The sequence below is a fragment of the Sturnira hondurensis genome, unplaced genomic scaffold (genome assembly GCF_014824575.4).
Source record: "Sturnira hondurensis isolate 20B ecotype Veracruz unplaced genomic scaffold, ASM1482457v3 Scaffold0007865, whole genome shotgun sequence".
NCBI lineage: Eukaryota > Metazoa > Chordata > Mammalia > Chiroptera > Phyllostomidae > Sturnira > Sturnira hondurensis.
This window is the reverse complement of record NW_028080496.1, coordinates 3,734,142-3,748,976: the sequence shown is the minus strand read 5'-3', so window position 1 is coordinate 3,748,976 and position 14,835 is coordinate 3,734,142. Positions and strand designations below refer to the sequence as shown.

Genomic DNA, 14,835 nt, shown 5'->3' with positions numbered 1-14,835 from the left:
CCCCTTGGAGGTGGTGGTGTCTCTTCCACCTCAGAACGAATGGAGCTGATGAATCCTACCAGGGCCAGAGTGTTGGTCCTTGGCTTAGGCTTCTGCAACATGGTTATTTGGGTATAAAATATGTAAAGGATCCGATACAATAAGTATCGATGGAGATGTACTTTCTGGAGATACTTTGATTTTTTTCCAGCCCCACAACAGGTTCAAAGAAAGGAGAGACAGACTCCATTTTCTGCCACTTTCCCCCATGAAGCACCTTCTGGTTCCAGGCTGACCCAGCTGAACAGGCGGTGCTGGCCGGGTGAGGTGGAGCCTGGGGGCAAAGTGAAAACTAGCCTTGTGCTCCGGGGACTGGAGACTGCAAGAAGCCCTCCCAACTCCCCTATAGCCTTCTCTGGAGGAGAGGGAGGGCGCTTCGCGTCCCCGCAAAGAAGGAAGAACTTGCCAATCGACACAGCAGTTTATTCACAAATAAATAAATACATACTAAACAGAGCTTCCTGACTGACTCAAAGTGTCTGCTCTGTGGGTCCCACGGCGGGAGGGGCTGGGGTGGGTCGTCCTGGGGGCATAGGTTCTCATCCGAGGGGAGGCCCGAGTCAGGTTAGCTGGTGCCCGCGGCCACTGCAGGGGGTCTCAGAGGAACCCCTTCGAAGGTGCTGAGGTCAACAAGAACGCAGTGCTCACAGACCAGGCACTCCTTGTTCGTCAGGCATCACATCAACTACTCAGGCCAGTGGCCACTCCAAGGGCGCGAGGGGCATCCAGGTGTCCAGTTGGGGCAGCACGTGGCCCGGAAAGAGCTGAGGGGAAGAGGGAACAGCGTGGCTCTCAGCGCTCGTGGGCTCCACTCTTGGGGCGGAGGGCTGTCGCCTGTGCATCCTCTCCCTCCCCGCACCGCTTCGGGACCCCGGGCACACCGGCTGTAAGGCTCTGGAGAGCGCTGGGGAGGCTAGGGCGCAGACAGTGGGGACGCCCCCACGACGGCGGAGGCAGGAGATACTAACCGGAGACGAGGGGTCCGGCCCCGACGCCAACCCTTCTGGGCATGCCGCCTGGTCGTAAAGCACCGGCGCGGGCACCGCTGGGGCTCCGGGGCAAGCGGGCGGGGACCCCCAGGACCCCGACGCGGGGACAGCTGAGCCGGAGCCCGGCCCGCGCGCCTGCGCCTGCGCAGGACCGCAGTCGAGGCAGAGGGGGCAGCCCCGAGGGAGCGCCGCGTCGCCGCGTCCCCGGCGCTGCAGGCTCTCCTCGCTGAGGCCCAGCACGGCCGACAGGTGGCCAATGTAGCGGATGGCCAGGCGCAGCGTCTCGATCTTGGTCAGGCTCTGGCCGGCGGGCGCCACGGACGGGGGCAGGAAGCGGCGCAGCTCGTGCAGCGCGCGGGCGAGCGTGCGCATGCGCAGCTTCTCGCGCTCACTGGCGCTCTGCCGCTGCCCGACGCCCAGGCGGCTGCTCCGGGCGCCGCGCCTCCTGGCGCGAGGGGCTGCGTGGGCGCCGGGCTGCCCGGGGCTTGGCCCTGGGCTGCCGACCGGGGCGCTGCCCCAGGAGTTCGGGGACGAGGCAGGGGAGCAGCTGCAGCCGATGTCGGAAGGCGGAGGCGGCTGAGCTGCGCTCCAGCACGCGGGCAGCACCCAGGGCTCGGAGAGCGGTGGGCACAGGGACTGGGCCATGGCAGCGGCGGTGCGTCTCGAGACTGGCAGCGCGACAGCTTTATCCCCGAAGCCACAGCTTTATCCCAAGCCCGAGGTGTGAAGTGGCCTCTTCCAGGCCACATCAGCACTTCAAAGCGCCTAGGGGCCTGGAGGGGGCGGGGCCTGACCCTTTGAACCAACGCAGTGGTGTTGGGGGAAGAAGGTGCTGACCGGTTGCCCGCACCAGGTTGGTCTCACCTGAGCCGTTGCATGGGCACCTGGGCACCATCAGTGCCTGTGCGCAGACCTGGGTGTTGGGCCAGCTCAGCAGGTAAAGGAAGAGGGGTCACAGACCCCTAAGGCCAGTGCCTAGGTTTGGGGCTGCCTTCACCTGTTGGGGGCCTTATGCAAATAATTGGATTTTCTTGCACCTTCATTTCTAATTTGTATAATGGGATCCTCCGGCCCTGCTGCAGCAGATCTGTGGAATCAACTAGAGCCCAGGAGGGAAGTCCTGGTTCCCGACAGAGGTGAGGGGAACAGTAATCTGTCCGCTGAGGCAGGCTGGTCCTGGACACACCCTGCCAATGGGTGGTGAGCTGGAGGAACCGAGGTGAGCAGGCTATCTCAGGGCCCTCAAAAGCTGGCCGGATCTGGTCAGGCTGCTGGACCACCTGAGCTGAGTGAGGGGTGAGCCTGCTGGCCTCCAGGACACCCACAGCCTGGCAGCATCAGGGGCTTGGCCTGTTGCCACCACTGGCCTCTAGCTGGTGTTTGTCTCTTTGGGGCAGGCTTTCCCAACAAAATGGAAATGACACAGAAAGAGCATTTGACAACATTCAACACCTCCTTCATGAAAAAATTCTCAGCAAACTAGGAATAGAGGGGAACGTTTTCAACCTGGTAAAAGGCACCTACAAAGAACTTACAGCTGACATGTGACATAGGAAAAGACTGAAAGACCTAATATTGAGGAATGGGCAAGGATGTCCGCTGCTACCCATACCTTCCTATTCAGCATTGTCCTGGAGGGTCTGGCTTATGCACTAAGAAAAAACAAAAGGCATATGGACTGAAAAGGAAGAAATAAAATTGTCTCTATTTACAGACCATATGACTGTCACAGAGAATTTCTATTGCCTGCCTGGCCCCTCACGGTGGAGCTTGGGCCCCATCCTAACAGCTACTTCACATGTGATGCTCTCTAGCCGGACTGTGCAGCACCTGGTGTCTGGCTTTGGGTCTTCAGAAGTGCCAGGGTCTGATGTGCATCTTCCATGCTTCCAGTCCCGTGAGACTGAGGGGTGAGCTGGTGGGAAAGAAAGTAAAACAGCCTGACCCCTCTCCGCTGGCATCTCTGCCACAACCGCCCCTCCCCTGTTTCTTTTATCTTGTGTGCACAGGACCTCCTCTAAGTCCATCTGCACCCCGTCCTCAGAGTCTGTCCCAGCAGCCCCAGGGCGCTCATGCCCACAGTCACACTGAGGACAGGCAGTGCCAACCCACCCTGGGTGCACAGCGTAGGACCCACCCGCTCCCACGAGAGCCTGGGCTCCCAGCCTGCGGCTGCAGCAGGGTCTCCCTCTTGCCGGCCCTGGCTGGTGGATGCCTTCTTGGGGCTGCAGATTGAAGCCAAGAATCTGGCACTGGAGCCCAGTGATGGCCCCTTCATTCCTACTGGACTCAGGAGAACAAGTGATTGGGGCTTGGCGGATGGTGCTGTGCTCGGCAAGGGAGGGCGTGCCGGGTAAAGGCCGCACAGGCAGAAATGGGGTCTCTGAGGGTCTGGGCACCATGTTGCCAACCCAAGTATCAAAAAGCCCCTCCATTCCCACAGACTAGTGGTCGTGCCCTCCACTAGTTTGTTGGCAACAATGCTCCGAAGTGAATTGTATTTTGTTGTGTACAAAACCAACCAGACTTGCTTGGACAGGACCACCCTGCAAGCGCAGCTCTGGCCCCTGAGGGTCTCAGGTCTGGGACCAAACAGCTAACATTCGCTGAGCCCTTACAGGGGAGGCACCGAGAGCTCCATCTGGAGCAGGAGCGGGCACCCTGAACAATGTGTCACAAGAGGGCCTCTGGTGTCAGGGCTCAGGGAAAGTTAAAAAGACCAGGAGCAAGTGTAGAGACAAAGAGCCCATAAGAATGGCATGAAAGAGGCGGGGTTTTCAACCCTAAAGGCTGACAAATTGGAGATGCGGCTGGGAGTCCCTCCCTCCCCTGGTGCCCCAGGGGTCTCTGGACCCAGACTGCACAAAGGCTATAGTTGGTGGGCCTGAAGCAGCCAAGTCGGGGCAGAGGAGGAACCTCAACCTGGAGCCTGGGTTCTACCACCTCCTGCCCACCAGCCTCCCTCTTCCTTTTCCCCAGCCTCCCTCAGCTTTGATCTCCTTATCGCAGGACTCTCTGGTGGCTTCATCTGGGCGCTGAGTTAATGAGTTCTCCAGGCAGCAGGGCTCGCACACCCTCCTGCTGGGGGGAGGCCTTCACACCTAGGGGCCTGTGTTTTGACAAGTGCCGAGCCGGTGGCCGCTGCTCCCCTGCCCGAGCCGCTGCCTTCGCCTGCCAGAGTGTAAGGCTGGGAAACGAGGCCTGGGGGCAGCCCCACTGAGCAGAGGTGCGAGTTCAGTGGGGTCCTTGGCCAGCAAGGTGCGGGGAGGCAGGCTGGCAGGACTGGGCAGCACCCCAGAAGGCTGGGGAATAGGCCTCAGTCTTCCCTCGAGGAACCAGCCGGTCTCCTCGGGCCAAGCTTGGGTCTGGGGTGCTGCCCCCTCCCACTTCCAAGCCCCAGTGCCCTCATTTCCCACCAGCCTCTCTGACACAGGAGTGCTAATCAAAGGTGCTATGTCAATACGCCCCTAGCAGCCCTAAGCCCTGTGTCTGCTGGAGCCAGGGCCCCGGGGGAAGGAAGCGGCTCCTGCACTGCCAGCCTGCTTAGCATCAGCAGTCATGTCTCCTGGGAAGCCCCTAATTTGGGGGTCCCCTATTGCCAGGGGTCTTCCCACCACCCCTGCACCAGCCTGAGAGGCAAGCCCATTCAGGGGGTGATTGTTATTTATGAAGCCCCCATCTTCAAACAGCCTAGGACACTCCCTGGAGTGTGGAGTCCCTGTCTTGCCATGTCCTGCCTGGGTCACTCACTCTTGTCTCTGGGCCCCAGGGTGAGTGACACTGACCTTGCTGGCATGGTGAGGACCAAATCACACCCCCAGACACACTTGGTGCATGCCCACCCGCAGGCCCACGGCTGCCACCTGGGGCCTGGCGCTGTGCTGGCACTCGGCTGGGTCACAGCGCACAGCCATGCTGTGATGCAGGTGTTCTCGACTCACTTGGTAGCTGAGGACACAGAGTGGAGAGAGGCCGCCCCGTGTCATATGGCTGGAAGGGGCTGAGCTGGGTCCACCCGGCTCTGTCTGGGGAGGACTCCAGTGGCTCCCATCCTGCAGGAGGGCAGCCCCGAGAGTGAGGGTGCCGGGCTGGGGGTCCGCAAGCCCCCATGGAACCTTGCTCCATGTCCAAGGGACCCGCACAGATGGAAAAAGAAAAAGGTCCCCAGGTCCACCCTGCACCCAAGGACGCAGCCGCAGAGCCTGGGTCTGAAAAGGACAATGTCCCGGAATCAGGACACTTGGCCACGTCTGAGAGACTGTAGCTATGGCGAACACCCCAGTGCCAATAGTGAAAGAGGCCCTGGGAGTGCCTGCCCCTCCCCCAGATCCTAAGCACCCCCTGGGTCGCAGACAGATGAGGAGGAGCTTGGGCTGGAGAGGGGGCTGCAGCTGTCTGGAGCCCAGAGCAGTCAGGGGCCCAGCACTGAGGACCCCACCGCCTCCATCACCTGCCCCCCTCCCCAGCAGCCTCCCAGTTACAGCCTGAGGCTCCCAGGGAGTCCCTGCTCTTGGGGCTCAGCCCCTCTTCTCACACCTCTGGCTCCAGGAGCCACTGAGTTGGCAAGCCATATGGAATAGATTATTCTGGAACCACGATAATCTGATTATCTTGGCCATGGATCAGCTGGATATGCAGCCAGTGGAAGTCACAGGCGGCAGAGGGGTGCCTGGGAGGGAGGGGCTGGGGAGGAAGGAGGGAGATTGGGCGGATTCTGGGAAAGGATCAAGAGAAGTGCCAAGCCCTGGGAGGCCCCGGAGTGGGGCTGAGAAGCAGGGCCGGCAGGCCGCACCACTCTCCTTAGGGAGCCCTGCGCTGCCCCTCTGCTTCATCTGGGTGCGTGGAGGGCGTCTACGCTTTTATGGTGAAAGGCGGGGAAACGGAGGCATCAACTGGACTTCGGTTTCTCCAACTGCAACATGGAGCAGGGACTCCCGACTGCCTGCTGAGATGTCCTGGGGTCTCTGCACGCCTCGCTGAGAAGACGTCTGTGCTGAGAAGGCGTCTGTCTCCAGCCACGGTGCTGACCCAAGTTATGCACAGAGGATACAGTGGAGATGGGTACGGGATACACCCAGTGCCCTTGCATTCCCAGCCACAGACAGCAGAGGGCGCTGCCCAGCCGCCTGGGATCTTGGGATCTGAAAAGGGGCAGCCCTACCTCTAACCGGACAGAGGCCTTTGCCTGCAGCCAGGGGTGGGAGTGGTGGGCACAGGCGCCAAGTGCATGTGTCAGAGACGCTGGGCCGGCTTAAGAAGTGGGTGAAGCTGGCTCAGTGACCCCGACAGGCCACTTGCCTTCTCTGGACCCCAGCTTGCTCCTCTGTCCACTGGGAAAAACACACTTCTGTGTGCAGGGAGGCGGAGCGAGGCGGAGCCTAGCCTTGCCCAGTGTGGCTCGGTTGGTTGGAGTGTCATCCTGCAAACCAAAAGGTTGTGGGTTCGATTCCTGGTCAGTGTGTACAAGGAGGCAACCAATCGATGTATCTCTCTCACATCGATGTTTCTCACTCTCTTTCTCTTGCTAAAAGGTGTGAAAAAATGTCCTCAGATGAGGATAAAACAATTTTTTAAACGAAAAAGATGGAGTCTAGAGGAGTGGGGAGGAGGGGGCTGGCTCAGGAGGGCTGGGGACGAGCAGGGTGCAGGTCCCTCTCCCCTGCCCTATACACGGCCGTGGGAGGAAGGCTGAACACAGGCAAACCACAGGCTGTCCGAAACTCTAGGCAGGGGACACCTTGAGGCCTGTGCCCCTGCCAGCTCCCTGGTGAGGATCTGCAGGCCCAGCTGAGCTGCCAGCTTGGGGGGCATCCAGCACCGTGGCCACACACACACACACACACACACAGCCGCCCCGGGCCACTCCGGGAAGCACAGGCAGGACACACAGGTTTCGGCCCCTCCCACCCCCGCCCCTGCACTCCTCGTGACTGCTGGCCACAGCTTGACTAGTCCTGCAGGAGGGGGAGGTGGTGTGCAGGGCCAGCCCAGGGTACTGGCTCAAAACCCTAGCCTGGGCTCCCACACTACGTCACCGAGTGGGTGAGTCAGGCCCTCAGCCAGCCCCAGGCCTTCCTTCCCAAGGGCAGGGGGAGGAGGGCACCCCTCCCCATCTGCCCAGATGTACCTGACTTCAGACCGAACGAAGAGCAGAGCGGGGCCCCTAGACTGAGCTGGAATGCTCGGGCAGGGCCTAGGGGAGCAAGGAGCCTCTGGGCGGCCTCCTTTGCCAGAGGCTGGGGACGGGGCTGTGCCTGGACTACGTGGGGAACAGCTAGAGGAAGTAGTTGCCCAGATAATAAATCGAACAGGAGAGGGTCTTACATGATCAGTACCGACCATGGGCCGGAAACTGAGGACCGGATGAACTCAGTCCTTGGCTCGGGAGGGCCCCCCACCAGGGGAAATCCGGGGTGCAGCCCTTGGCCTGAGACGAGGGAGTTTTCTGCCCCTTGGAGGGCGTGCCCCAGGCCAGGCCCTGGGCACGCCTGGTCAGCGCCTGGCACAAATGGTCACACTCGTGAGGCACCCTAGGTGGACCATGCTGCTCGCTGCCCACAACCAGGGCCCCACCTCCAGGGCTCCCTGCGGCTGGCCTGAGGCCTCCACACACCCTCCGCCCAGCTGCCCCCCTGGCGGGAATTCATCCCCAGCAGAAAAGACTGAAGGCCCAGAAGACATGCTGCTGAATGACAGAACCAGCTGCAGAGAAAGCCACGCGGCATGACACCACTGATGTCAGCAGAGACATGAGAAAACAGTCGCACAAGAAACTGGCAGAGCCATCAAATGACATCCTGCACCCTGTCAAAGCTCAGACTGAGTCCTCGACACTCACCGAATCCACAGGAGTGTACCTGGGCTCATTCAGGAGGGGGCAGCTCTGGGTTCCAGGGGTGGTCAAGGAGGACTTTAATCTTAGTTTTACCTATAATGTTTATATATTTTTTAAAAGATTTTATTTATTTATCTTTAAAGGGGAAGAGAAGGAGAGAAGGAGAGAAATATCAATGTATGGTTGCCTCTCTGAGTCCCCTACTGGGAACTGGCCTGCAACCCAGGCATGTGCCCTGACCGGGAATCGAACCGGCGACCTTTCGGTTTGTGGGACGATACCCAACCCACTGAGCCACACCAGTCAGGAGGAACTTTTTCATGAATTACAAGTATAAGGATGTGCCTGTGTGGGAAACTTTACGGCACGTCAGTGTATACTAGAGAACCTATTACTAAACTGTTACTTCCACAGCACAGGGTACGAGGCAGACCTTCAAAACCTCATTCAGGTGCACAGTGACTGACACAGAAAAGAACCTTAGCATGTCAGAGAGAGAAACTGGTCGTGTGCTCTTTAACTACCCAAAGGAATTGAACACACGGTCGAGAAGAGACACCTACAAGACAACGTTCGTATCAGCCTTAGTCCCTGGTGGTCAGCAGTAACCGAAAGGTGGAAACAACCCAGGTGTTCATGGACAGATGAACGGATGAACCAATGTGGCCTGCCAGCACAGTGGAATATTACTCAGCTGTGAAAAGGGACGCCGTGTGGACACAGCTGCACCACGGACAAAACACAAAAACATCACTCTAAATGAAACAAGCCGGATGGTGGACAAACACTGCATGCTCCACTCACGGGAAGCACCTGCAAGTCAGATTCATGACACGGAAGCCGTAGAGGTTCCCAGGGGCTGGGGGAGGTGGGGAAGGGGGAGCCGTTTAATGGGGTACCGAGCTTCTACTGGAGGTGATCACAAATTTTGGAAATACAAGTGGTGATGGTCACACCCATTGAGAATGTAATTAATGCCACCAAATCGCACACTTAAAATGGTTAAGATGGGAAGTTTTAACGATTCATATGCCTATAAAAGCACAGTTTTAAGAACTATAGATGCAATACACAAAAACGGAATTGTACTGCAATAGGAGTGGGTGCCACTCCCCCCTCCTTCCTGGGGGCTGCAGGACTGCTGATGGTCCCCGCTCCCCAGCAGGGCAGCAGGCAGGACGTGTGGGATCCCACGTGCTGAACACGCGGTGCTAAACCTAGCCATCTGGGCAAGGAGACCCATTTCGCAGATGCCACGGCTGAGGCCCGGGGGACTGAGCCCAGGCATGCTGGCTCCAGGCCTGAGCAGCCCCTCCCAGGCCCATGGGGCCCGTGCAGCCCCTCGCACACCAGCCTCCTCAGCCCAGCCTCCTTGTCAGAGGGAGAGCAGGGTCCCTCTCCACACCCTGGCTTGCTGGGCAGCTTTCTGGGTGCCTGTGGCCACCGCCCACCCCCCAGTGCTTCCAGTGGCCACAGCCCTCCCACCTTCCTCCACATTCTCTCCCCTCCCACCACGCAGCCAGGCCTCCAGTCGCCCTTGCCCTGATGTGACCACCTTCTTCTGGCCCCAGCCCCTCACCTTCCACCCCCTTGCCCTCCTCAGAATCCCTGTGGGCTTGCTGCCTCCCTGAGGCCACGCCCCTCACCCAGCTGAGTGTCCTGCTCCCACCTGCTGGTCCACAGGCTCTCCACCCCTCCCTACCCCCGCCTGGGGCCACAGCCTGCTGGCATCACCCTGGGCCTCCCCACTTCCAGCCTTGGGCTCACACCTTTGCCCACTGCCAGGAATGTCACACCTGCACCTCAGCCTGGAGGAAAACCCACACTTTCAGGTTCCTCCTTTGTCCCTGCAACCTGCCCTGAAGACTAGTCAGGGGGCACCTCTGTGGCCCATGGGCTCCCACCCACTATGGACTCCAGCCAATCTGCTTCCCCTTCTCCTCCTCCAGCTCCAGCTCCCTGAGGGCAGCGAACTTGTGCCCCTGGGGCTGTGGCCCCAGGTTCAGGTGGCATTTCCCAGTGCTGTGGTACTTGGCCTTTGTGGGTTCAAATCCTGGCTCCGAGGGGCTTTAGGCAAAGGCCTAGACCTCTTTGGGCCTGGCTTCCCCACCTTGGCGAGGGGGAGAACAGCAGGCTGAGGCCCAGATTCGAGCCCTGCATGGCCACGCAGGGATGCACGGGGCACTCACGCTGTGGAAGGGCTGGAAGGCCAGGTCAGGGAGCCCCAGTTCCAGCAGCAACTCTGTGACCTTGTGCTGCTGGCCGTCAGTCTCTGGGCCTCTCAGCCTGTGCCCAGAGTCCGGCGCCAGTGCCTGGGCCAGGACAGGACTGTCCACGCAAGCCGACTCAGGGCTTTGGGAGTGAAGAGCCGTGAGGGACCCTTCCTCCCTCGCCCTCCCAGGGACACAGAATGTGCCTTTGTCCTGGGGCCCCCAGGGCGAAGACCTGCAGCCCCCCCACCCCTACCCCAGAAGCGCATTCCAGGGAGTGGAGGGGGCCTGCTGCCCGGCTGTTTTGGAGGCCCCTGCACACCCTCGTTCCCAAGTCGACACCTTCCGCCCCAGGGGAGGCGGCCTTGTGTCAGCAGGCAGAGTGGAGGTGTGAAGGCAGCCACATTGGCCAAGGGGGTGGCTGGGCTGGCCTGCACTGCTGGCTGGTAATGAGAATACCACATGGGCCTTGCCGCCCCCCGCACTGCCGACTGCCCTCCTGCCGTCCCTCCCACGTTCCACTGCCTGCCTCCCCGCCCCCCCCCCCCCCCCCCCAGGGCCTGGAAGAAAAAGCAGACGCATGGGGCAGAGGCCAGGCTGTAACCTGGGACAGCCTTGGAGCCTTAGCCCTGCTCCCCAGGCCCTGCCCACCCGGGGTAGGAGCAGGTGCAGAACTGCAGGGGGAGGCAGCGAACAAATGGGGAGCCCACGCCAGCCCACCAAGAGCAGGCCTGGCCAGAGCCACTGCCCACCCATGGCCCCAGAGAGCACAGGGCGGGATGCCCCTCATCTGACTGCAGTCACAGGCACGTCCTGGGAAGCCGGTGGGGGGTGACAGGCCCGAGGCCCTGGCATCCCCACCTATGTAACAGGCACGGTGATGAGGGCACTGCAGGCCTCACGGTGCCAGGCTACACCTAAGGCTGGGGTGGCCTTGGGGTTCCTGCCCTGGTAGAGGCCCAGCTGGGCCACCACTTCAGGCACAGAGAGCAGAGCTGTGAGTGATCTGAGTGCAGAAGCAACTGCGAGGCCTCACTGTTGTCCCCACGTGGCCCCCTCAGCAAGACCACCTGGAGCCCAGAGGCAGCGTCTCCCAGCCTCGTCCTGATTCTTGGCTGCAGTTCTGCAAGTCCCCTGGGATGGGCGGGCCCAGCTCCTTGTTCGGTGGAGCTTGTCAGGGCTGCCAGAGGCTGGGACAGCCTCTCACTGCAGTGGACACAGTGCACACCCTTGGGCACCTCCAGGAACAGGCCTCTCACTCCCGAGACAGCACCTCCGACCTTAGCAAGTTCTTCAGACTCTCCTTGGAGTGTTCTGGACATGACATCACACCTCCTAATTGTTCTCTGTTTGGACAAAACAGCCCTGAGTCCTTTAGCTATGTCTCTAGGGGCCCGGCTTCAACCCCCCGTGACTGGCCTCCCTCCCCTGAGTCTGTCCCCATCCCCCATAAGTTGTGGCCCACAGATGGGACCACATTCTCTGGGTGAGGCCCGCCCTGCCTGGGGAATAAGAGACCAGACTCCATGGCAGAAGACCTTGTTGGCCATGAATGGGAAGGGGGTCCCATCTGTTTCTCACACCCTGGGTTTCTGGGAGGGGGAATGCTGTGCCCCTGCCGAATGTGCTGCTGGTCACACGATGCCCCAGACCCTGAACTTGGAGGGAGGACACACAGGGCCCCGTTGATTCCACCCTATTCAATGTGATGGGTTCTCCCAGCCTGTTGGGATCTCTTCAGATCCCGGCTCTTACCCAGTTCCCCTCTTGGGTTTGCATCTTACCTGACATTAGATCAGTTCCTATCTTCACGCTGCTGCCCATCACAAGCCTGGGGGCACAGCTGGGGACACAGCACAAGGGGCTTTCCTCTGGTGGACATTCACCCATTCATCTGTGACAAAAATGATTCTGTCATGAAGTCACTCACCTAGCTCTCTTGGCACCGTTTGTTCACAAGGATGCCTAGGGACTTCTTTATTTAGTGGGCAGGAATTGTGTCTGGCTGCTTGCTCAGAGCGAATACCCCAAATGACTATAACTTAAGATGGTAATTTATTTTCCCTCACATGAAAGAAACATCAGGGGTAGACAGTCCTGGGTGAGTGTGGCACTTCCACATCACTGCTTCCTGGGCTTCTTTCTGCTCCACCCTCCTCAGTGACTTCCACCCTTGAGACTGCCTCAGGATCACAAAATGGTTGCTGAGGCGATAACCATCACATCTGTCTTCCAGGTAGAAAGCCCTGCTTTAAAGAGCTTTTCTAGAAGCTCCATCCAATACTTCCACTTTCATTGGCCATTACATCTGCAAGAGAGTCTTGGAACCGTGGAGTTTTTTTTCAGCTGGGCACACAAACATCCACAGGCGCCTGGTACTAAGGAAGAAAGAAGTATAGAGGCTACACAGAACACATGCTGTGCAGACAGGCGGAAGTCCCGGCCACACTCGTGAACATTCTCCTGACCACGTTCCCTAGATCCAGACACCCTCTATCTCCTCAGGTGGTAAAGGGTGGGGCTGAGACTCTAAAACCCAGGTCTGTGTGACCCCACAGCCCGGCCCAGGGAAGGATGCACTTTGGCTTCCTCCCAGTGAGTACGGCTGGCAGACAGTGTGCCCTGGGGCTGCAGAGCCTGGGTTTGAGGTCCAGTGAGGAGCTAGGGGCCAGAGCAAACCAAGCCAGGGCCCCATCCTCCAGAACTTAGGCTGGGACATCCCAGTCAAAGGCCCGAGCTCTAGGGCCAGCCCAAACCCAGACAGAAGGTCAGGCTGGCCATCCTAGAGAAGAAACCGCACCCCGGCTCTGTGATGGGGGCCTTCCATTATTCACCGAACCCTTTCATAGCCAACCCCTCCAGCTGCCTTTGATGGGTCGGGGTGGGGCAGGAGAGAGGAGGCATACTTCTGGGAGTCGGGAACCTCCCTGGAGATCATAAGGTTACTTTACCTCCCCGGCGCAAACCTAGCTGCCTGAGCACCAGGCAGTGCTGTCTGGCCAAAACTAAAAACGTGCGCAAGGTGCATCAACAAGAAATGGGCTTGGATGTGAGCGTGCACGTGGAATATTACACAGCAGTCAAAAAGGACCGGTTGGAAAGCTCAAAGTCATCAGCACACAAATCTGAAATTTCAAAATCCAGACCCAGAAATACACCCATGAAACTGGGTGAATTTTATTTACAACAGTCAACTCCATGTATACAATAAACTCCTGGCTAGTATCATTTGTCAGGGCTTTACAGTATTGAGCTCTAGGTAGGCAAATGATTTACTTGTGTTTGCCAAGATTTCCATCTCAAACCTGCAGGACTGAATATCTTTGAAGTCTACACTGCCCTCAGGAAAAAGTAGTTCTTTTTTTAACCCTTGGTTTAAACCCTTTTAAGTCACGAAATGTTGCGTGACTAAGTGCTTCTTTCCAGAGAGAGTCGGTCTGAAATCAGGCGTGGCTGACTGACTCCACCTTCTCTTTGGGTTGTGGGTAAATTAGTTCCCTCCGCTCATGTACAGCAGCTACAAGAAACCCAAGGACAGTTACTCCAGGCCAGCATCACTTCATCTCGACGTCCCTGTGGTCAGCAGAGCCATCTCCGCTACAGTGTATTTTAAAACAAGTCCTGAAGAGAAAGCGATGGGATTTCATCACGGAAGGTGTCTGTGCACTGCCTGCCACTTGTCCCCATAGTTCCAAGGATCCTCTATGACCGAAATGGGTGAACGCTGAAATCAACCACGATCCACGATGAGGGAAGTCCGTCAGTCCTGAGACGGAATGTTCTGGAACAGGCTGCTGAATGAAACAGGAGCAAGTCACAGACTGGTACATGCAATGTGCCACCGTGTCACTGCCTCTCCACTGTTCATCTTCTGAGGATGGGTGCTGATGCAGGTGAGTGCAGGGCTCAGGTCTGGAGGCGAGGTCTGACAATCCTGTAACAACAGCTGTCACCTTGAGGGGGCGCCAGCATTCTCTCTCCCGCTTCCACGTCTAGCAAAGAGAATGTATTCCTTAGGTAATCTATATAACCGAAAATTCAGTTTTAAAAGCAGCCATAAAATACCACAAGGCCATTGACAATCGGCTCACCTATTCCTGACCCCTAGGGAACACCTCTCGAAGTCCCACCTCCAGAATGCCACCTGCCTCGCTCCCTACCCTAGTCTTGCACTGGGTTCCAGGCCCCGTGGTGACCTCTGCACCTATGTGACCAGAGCTCCAGCATCACCCGCCCTCCTGAGGCCTTTCACCTCTGAGTCAGGCCTGCTTTTGAAAAGATCACAAAGACCATAGACGCCTTTTTAAAGCTGTAATCACTGCTGAGGGGCGAGAGGTTTTACTTCATAAGCTTTACTCTGTCCCAAGTTCATGCTCTGAGACTGGGACACAGACATATAATTATTATCCATGTTTTATAGCACAGGAGGCTCAGACAGGGGAAGGGCACACAGCCGGTGAGTGGCGGGCTCCCCTAATGATACAATGGCCTGCTCACTCCACTCTCGCACAAAACCGAAGCCTCATGAAAGAAGAGGACAGAGCTAGCTTGTTCACTCTGGTGTGACCGACACCTACCAGTTGCTAAATAAAAATAAATTAAATGAATAATGCCTACAAGCATCTTGAAATGTAAGTACCTTCTTTATGAAATGATAGCACCAGAAATATGTAGCTCCCTTGCCAAGTCCACACTAAGTGGGTCTGTGGAGGGTTCCACTTGGTACTGGGAACCCTCTAAAGTGCTGGTATTTTGTATTATT

The 14,835-nt window shown here is 58.2% G+C and overlaps 1 protein-coding gene and 1 long non-coding RNA gene across 2 annotated transcripts; both read right to left on the bottom strand.

Moving 5' to 3' along the window:
* Window positions 1–445: 445 nt before the first annotated feature.
* On the bottom strand, window positions 446–1,898 carry MESP1 (mesoderm posterior bHLH transcription factor 1). Its single transcript, XM_037053630.1, has 2 exons — window positions 1,008–1,898; window positions 446–803 (listed from the first exon to the last, which is right to left on the bottom strand). The coding sequence occupies exons 1-2, from the start codon at window positions 1,671–1,673 to the stop codon at window positions 729–731; spliced, it is 741 nt and encodes a 246-aa protein (XP_036909525.1). The 5' UTR covers window positions 1,674–1,898; the 3' UTR covers window positions 446–728.
* Window positions 1,899–2,707: 809 nt separating this feature from the next.
* On the bottom strand, window positions 2,708–5,550 carry LOC118991970 (uncharacterized). Its single transcript, XR_005067513.1, has 2 exons — window positions 4,970–5,550; window positions 2,708–2,943 (listed from the first exon to the last, which is right to left on the bottom strand). It is a non-coding gene; the product is annotated as an uncharacterized LOC118991970 (long non-coding RNA).
* Window positions 5,551–14,835: the final 9,285 nt, after the last annotated feature.

Excerpts from the sequence above, each read along its gene's own strand:
- MESP1 (XM_037053630.1), bottom strand. The coding sequence starts at position 1,673 with ATGGCCCAGTCCCTGTGCCCACCGCTCTCCGAGCCCTGGGTGCTGCCC. Across the intron at positions 804-1,007 it reads GGCCGGACCCCTCGTCTCCG|CTCTTTCCGGGCCACGTGCT; the intron begins GTTAGTATCTCC and ends TCTTCCCCTCAG.